This window comes from Desmodus rotundus, chromosome 3, assembly GCF_022682495.2.
Source record: "Desmodus rotundus isolate HL8 chromosome 3, HLdesRot8A.1, whole genome shotgun sequence".
Classification (NCBI taxonomy): Eukaryota; Metazoa; Chordata; class Mammalia; order Chiroptera; family Phyllostomidae; genus Desmodus; species Desmodus rotundus.
The window spans coordinates 171180517-171188032 of NC_071389.1; the positions used below are offsets into that span (position 1 = coordinate 171180517).

Below are 7516 nucleotides of genomic sequence, written 5' to 3' on the forward strand. Positions count from 1 at the left end.
GTTAAATGTGTCCAATGAAGTGGGACAAAAACTTGAAGATTTCAAAGGGAGTCAACTCTGACCATTGTAGAGTTACATATAGTCTTACATCATAGAACAAAAAATGAAAAGTGTTCAGGTTCTAATCATTTCAAAAATCATGTGATTAGTGCCAGAAATAAAAAGAAAATACACGGTGGGGCAAAAGTAGGTTTACACTTGTTCGTCCGGAGATAATACAGTAGTTAATAATAAATGCCAACTCAAGAATAAACTCTCTGTTTCACGTACTCACAACAGCAAACCTACTTTTCCCCACCCTCTGTGTGTGGGAGTGATGCCGGCAAAACGGCAGAATCAAAAGCCCTCTCCCTCCTTCCACCAGGGAGACGTGGATTTAAAAACAACAAACCAAACAAATGCCCCTGTGAGAAATCCAGAAATCAGTTAAAATATTTCTGCATTGTAGGCAGTGTGAAGCCAACCATATTAAAGCCCAGGTGGAAAATTTGGGACCTCTCAACTCTCCGACCCTAGTATTCTGCTCCTCAAGCTCAAGCATGATTGGTACAATTGGGACAAAATTTTCAACTCCTGTGTTTTCCCTGCAGAGAGGAAAAAAGTAAAAGTTATGTCCCACGTCCTTACTTGAAGGGGTTTGCTTGAGGAACTAATGTATCCAAGTACTGACAGGAGTGAGCTTCTATGTTGAGAGTTTCAGAACAGTAACTCATGCACCAGAATCTGCAGTACCAAAGGTGGACACTAGATGGAGCGCCAGTATTGTGATTTACTACAATACCAGCCAGGCTGATGTATCTCAGACAGATACCCGGGGGAAGCTCCTAAGTGAAAACCAGCAAATCTCATCAAATAACCCGAACAAGACGTACACCTAGAAAAAGCTTGGGAGGTCTCCCTAATTGCATGACTGAGCAGTGAACAATCATCTCTATAGAAAACCAGACCACAAATTCTGAAAGAGTTGGCTGGTTACTCAAATGCCAAAATTCCAACAAAAAGTAACAAGACATACAAAGAAAAAGGGAATCACAAAACATTTAAAGAAACAAGTTAAATCTCCAGAAATTTCCCTTAGAGAACAAAGATGTATGAATTGTCATAAAGAGAGTTCAATTGACCATCATAAGCATGTTTAAAGAGTTAAAAGTCAGTACAGATGCACACTTAATTGAAAAATAATTTTTAAATTATGCAAAACAAAAGAATATTAACAAAGAAATAGAAACTATGAAGTGTTTATTTAGAGAAATTATGGAACTGAGGAACACATTACTTGAATTGACAACTTCACACTGAATAGTAAACTTGATCAGACAGAGAAATGAGTTAACAAACTCAGAGACTGAGTCGGTGGCTGAGAAGACCATGGGACACCCTCAAGCAGAACGACGCATGCGTTAGGAGAGAACCAGCAGAAGAAAGAGAGGAAGGGGCAGAGAAATTATTTGAAGATGTAGTAATGGTCAAACTTCCCCCAAATCTGAGGAGGAATTTATCCACAAATTCAGTAAGCTTAAACAACTCTCTCTAGGATAAATATAATGAGACTTACTCCAAGACTCATCAAAATAAACTCGTCAACAGTCACAGACGAAGACCAGGCCTCGGGAGCAGTAACAGAAAACTGACTCCTCACAAGGGAACTCCCATTAGATTATTGTCAGATTTCTCAGCAAAAACCTTGCAGGCTAAAAAGGGAGTAGGAGGAAATATGCAAAGTACTGAAGGAAGAAGACTACTAGGAATATTATATCCAGCAAAATTGTTCTTAGTCAACAAAGGAGAAATCCAGACTTTCCTAGATAAGAAATGCTAAGGGAATGTGTCACCCCTAGATCTGCCCTACAAGAAACACTGACGGGAATCCTACAAGTTAAAGTGAATGGATGATAAACAACACAAAAATATACCAAATTATAAAATTTCCCAGCAAAGGAAATACAGGGTGGAGCAAATGTGGTTTTATAGTTGTTCATATGGAAAATAATACAATAATTAATAAATAATTAGAAAAGAATAAACTGTGTTTTGTGTCTCACAACTATAAACCTACTTTTGCCTCACCTTCTACTGAACTCACATAAGTGGGATCAGAGCCCTTATAAAAGAAACCCAGAGAACTCTCATGCCTTTCCCCAACATACAAAGACACAATGAGAAGTCAGCCATTCAGGAATCAAGAAGTGGATCATCACCAGACACCTACTCTGCCAGCACCTTGAGGGTATATTTTCCAGCCTCCAGAACTATGAGAAATAAATATTTGTTGTTTAAGCCACCCAGTGCGTGGTATTTTTGTTATAGCTGCCCAAACAGGTGGAAAAACATATTCCATGCAAACAAGAATCTACAGAGATCAGCGGTAGCCATGATTGTATCAGACAAAATAGACCTGAAGACAAAAACTGTCAAAAGGGAAAAAAGGGAAATTACATAACGATACAGAGTCAGTTCATTAGGAAGTTATAATGATTATAAATATACGTGCACCTAACATCAGAACACCCAAATATTCAAACAAACATTGAGAGAACTAAAGGTAGAAATAGAAACACAAAAGAGTAAGAGATTCATGCCACACTTTCAATATAAACAACCAGTCCGAAAATCAATAAGGAATCATTGGACTTAACACCAATTGCAGTCAGGTTTGTACAGAACACTCCTCCCAACAGCAGCAGAATGTTTTTCGCAAGTATAAATGAAACATTCTCCAAGAGAGACCATGTGTTAGGCCACAAAACAATCTTAACAAATTTAATAGGATTGAAATCATACAATGTCTCTTTTCTGACCATAATGGAGTGAAACTAGAAATCAACAACAGGAGGAACACAGGGAAATCTACAAATGTGTGGAAATTAACAACATGCTCTTAAACAACCTATGGATCACAGAAAGAATCATGAAGGAAATTAGAAAACATTTGAAGACAAATGAGACTGAAAATACAACATATCAAACCATTTAGAATAGAGTAAATGCAGGGTTAAGGGGAAAGTTTATAGTAACAAATTATTGCATCAAAAATAAAGACCTCAAATCAACAACCTAAACTTGCACTTCAAGGACCCAGAAAAAGAAAAACAAACTAAACCCAAAGTTATCGGAAGGAAATAATAAAGATTAGAAATAAATGAAAAAATCAATAGAAAAAAAATCAATGAAACTAAGAATTGATTTTGAAGAGATCAGTAAAATTGACTAACCCTTACTAGATTAACTAAGAAAAAGAGAAAAGATTCAAATAGCTGACATTATAAATAAAAGAGGAAACATTACAAATGATGTCACAGAGATAAATTATGAGACTACTATGAACAATTATGTGCCAACAAATTGGGTAATCTTAAGAAATGAATAAATTACTAGAAATATACACCCTACCAAGATTGAATCATGGAGAAATAAAAAACCTCAATAGATCTAAATCTAATGAGAACATCGAAGCAGTAATCAAAAAACTTGCAACAAAGAGAGCCCAGGACCAGATGGCTTTCCTGGAAATTTTGTCAAGCACTTAGGAAAGGGAAATGAATGCTGATCTTTCTCAGACTCTTCCAAAGGGTGGACGAGGAGAAAACACTTCCATATTCATCTTACCAGGCCCCATTACCCCGATATCAAAGCCAGGTAAAGACATTACAAGCAAAGAAAACTACAGTCAATATCCCTGATGAATGGTGGCGGGAAAATCCTCAACGAAATACTAGCAAACAGAACCCGACCACGCTAAAGGGCCCACGCACTCGACCGAGTGGAGTCCATACTGGATATGCACATCTGGCGCAACACAGGAAGGTCCACCAGCCGAGTCCATCACATTATCAACATGAAAGACAAAGCCACTCGCGCCTATCAACAGATGCAGAAAAAGCATGTGACAGAATTCAGCACTTTTGGATGATAAAAACAGTCAGCAAATTAGGAATAGAAGAAAGTACCCCAACATAATAAAGGCCATGTATGAAAAGCCCGCAGCTGACACACTCCGTGGCGAAACACTGAGAGCTTTTCCGCTGAGGTCAGGAAGAAGGCAAGTACGGCCACTCTTTCCTCTTCCACTCAGTGCAGTTAGTGCTGCAAGTTCTAACCAGAGTAGCTAGACAAGAAAAGTAAATAAATTGGATACAGTCTAGAAAGGAAGAAGTAAAACTGTCCTCCTTTTCAGATGACATGGTCTTAATATAGAAAATCCTAAAGACTCCACAAAGAATGAATAAATTAATGCAGTAAAGGTGCAGAATGCAAAATCAACATTCAAAACATTGCATTTCTATACAAATCAGTTGCATTTCTATGCACCAACAATATATTATCTGAAAGGAAATTACTAAAATAGTCATTTACATGGGAAAAACCAAGAAGTCTCATGATGCCAAGTAGTAGAGAGAATGTGTATCCTGATTTTCTCTTATAAATTCCTGGTGATCACAGAAAGTAGTGTGACCACTTAAATAACAATTTGTCATTGTCTTGTAAAATTGAATATTTATATACTCTATGTTCTAGCAATTTCAGTCAAAGATGTTGGTATGAAAAACTCTGGGTATACCAGGAGATATGCATGAGAATATTCATACTAACATTATTTATAATACAAAATCCCTGAAAACAACCTGCCCATAGATAAATAAATTGTTGTACACTCATATAATAACATAAATAGCATTAAAAATGCACCAACTACTTCTATATGAGTAACACTTTTAGAAGTAAGTATGTATACATTCAGAAAGGTTTGGGAGGTTAGGGTCAGTATTCTGCCTACCTATGAATATATTAGGTAGCATGCAAAGGCATATGACTTCAAAGAGGTTATACTAAATTATGCTTGTTGACCACATGTAATCACAAGAGTTTTTTAAATGTGTAAGAGGGAGGCAGAAAGGTCAGTGTTAATGTGATAAAATGTGAGAAATACTTGATTGACCAATAGCTTTGAATATGGAAGAGAGCTGAGTCAAGAACTTCCGGCAGCCTCTGGAAGTTGGAAAAGGTAGAGACATAGATTGTCTCCTAGAGGGTCCTAAAAGGCACACAGCCCGCCAGCTCCTTGATTTTAGTCCAGTGAGGCCCATTGCAGATTTCTCAGCTTTAGAACCCTAACGTTACAACAGAACTGTAACAAATTTGTGTTTTAAGCCATTAAGGGCACACACACATATAGGCATGTGTGTGTGTTAGTGTGCCAGTGGTGGTAAATGCTATAAAGTCAATTTGGTTAAAGAGTCATGGACAGGAAATGCTATTTTTTTAAATAATGAAGTCTCAATCCTCAGAATAATAATAATTCAGAATAATTTCCCCACTTTACCAATACCTTTTCACTGCGACTGCCAGTCTGCTGAAATATTATTCAAACATTTCATCAGAAAGAGTTTACCAGTAACCTCTAAAAACAAACAGAATTTATGTTCCCTGTACAAAGGTGAAAGGCACCTTGTATAACATTACTGCAACTGAGAGTGATCTCTACCGTCTTTTTATTCAGCTGGATAAGACGACAAATTTGAGGCAAACTCCTAACGTATGAGTAAAAGTCAGGCAAGAATTTTTATTTCCTCGATTCTTCCCTGAGTAGGTTTAAAGGCTTTTTGACTTGGGTTCGAGGGTTTTTGATTTACAAGCAAGATGACTTGAGGCAAATTTCAAATTTTCTTGTCTTGGGGTCTTCAACACTGTGTTCAAGGAGTATTCTTTTGTGTCTGTGAAAATTCCTGACACAGCTTATATAATGTAGTGTCTGACAGTTTTGTGACAAAAGCAAGAGAAGTGACTGTTACTTTTACTAACTTGCTATGGAAAAATTAAATGGCTTTTCTAAGTCAGCAGCTAGGCCTTCGGGCCAGGGATTTCCTTCATCGTTATTGCAGATCTGTTTGCCATCGGACAATATTTAAATTATCAAAATAAACAACGCTTTTCTCTAAGAAGTTTAAATAGGTCAACACTACAAAGTGATTCACCAGACTGATCAATCTCCTGTGTTTATAGGTCAATTCTATGACTATTTTTACATACTATCCATTCTACAACAACTTCTTTTATTTTAATCACATTTACAAACATCTTTGGTCCAGCAAGAACCAAAGAGAATATATGAAATTATTTCTAAATATTTAACATTAATAACCTCTTAGCCATCAGAAATATCACCAAAAAATATCTTTTTAAGATTTAACATTGATTTAAGTCAAGATATGGATCACTGTTAATATTTTAATGTATGCTTCAGTTGAAAACTCCAATTTGAATCTAATGACCTTTTTACAAAACTGGTTGCCTTTTCTTTAAGGAAGAAAAATCCTTCCCTTCACTCATTTTAGTTGGAAAACATGAAAGTCATCTCACCTTGAAGCCATCGCAGAATCGGCTCTTCCTTTTCCTTGACAGTTTTTCTTTTGCTGCTTTATTCAAAGGCTGATTTGGGTCCATCGCTGAGCTATACATATTATGTGACTATTTTCAATTGTTGCAGATGTTTTATTCAAAATGATGATCTATTCAGGGAGGAAAAAAAGTCACTCATTTCACTTCAGCAATATACAATTTAGAAATGAGAAAAGTCACAAGACCAACATCAATCCTTTCATAAACCCACTAGCATTCACTGAGGGCCGACTGTGTCCTGAGCACGCCAGGCAAATGCCGACACGCACACAGAAAACACCCAGCGCCCTAGCTTCACAGAGATTATAATTCAGTTTAAAAGAGAAACGTAAGGACATAAAATGGAAACAACAAATAAATAACATAGAATCACACACTAGGTTAGGCGAACAAAATTTTTAAAATAGAGAAGTAACAAAAATATTTTTTTATATATCTACATTATAAGATTTAGGAAGGCAAGCACGTGTTTAATTTATCTTGGTAACTTTACAAAGCGTCAGGCAGTGCCTTGCACAGAGGAGATGGTCAGAATGGGCGGAAACATCGCGTGATGAATGGTAGTCAGAGTGGCCTCAGAAGGTGTCCTGGAGGCGTACCTCTGGAGCGGGGCTTGAAGAGTTGGTAGAAAAAACAAAACAAAACAGAACAGTGTAGTCTAAGGAGTTCCCAGACAGCCTCTGGCCATACTTGAGATTACTACCAACACAGTTCTACTTTATTTTAACTTTGTTAATTTATTTTTGAAGAGACTATATATGCCTATAGTTGAAAGTATAAAAGATCAAAAAGACATAGGCATATATTAAAAATTCTTCCTCTAACCTACATTCCCCCAGCATCTAGTTTCTCTTCCTGAGGACTAATATTATCAGCTTTTAGTGAATCTTACCTGGAAATATATTTTTAAAATTAAACAAGTAATATTTTCCGTCTTTTTTAACACCACGGCAGCATGCCATTAACACTGTTCTCTACCTTTTTACCCTGCTTCATATACTTAATTTTATATTAATGAATGGCCTCCTCAGTTTTCTTACGGTTACAGGGTATCACATTGTCCATGGTATAACTAGCTCGTTGCATATTAATAAGTATGTATTTAGGTTGACCTAATTAT

At 36.6% G+C, this 7516-nt stretch overlaps 1 protein-coding gene across 1 annotated transcript in view; it reads right to left on the minus strand.

The window, feature by feature from the left end:
- Positions 1 to 6836, minus strand: part of LOC112318472 (solute carrier organic anion transporter family member 1B3-like) — a 39045-nt gene extending 32209 nt beyond the window's left edge. Inside the window, 2 exon segments of the mRNA XM_024575738.4 lie at positions 6358 to 6506; positions 6608 to 6836. Coding sequence (XP_024431506.3) covers positions 6358 to 6456 — 99 coding nt within the window. The 5' untranslated portion in view covers positions 6457 to 6506; positions 6608 to 6836.
- Positions 6837 to 7516: the final 680 nt, after the last annotated feature.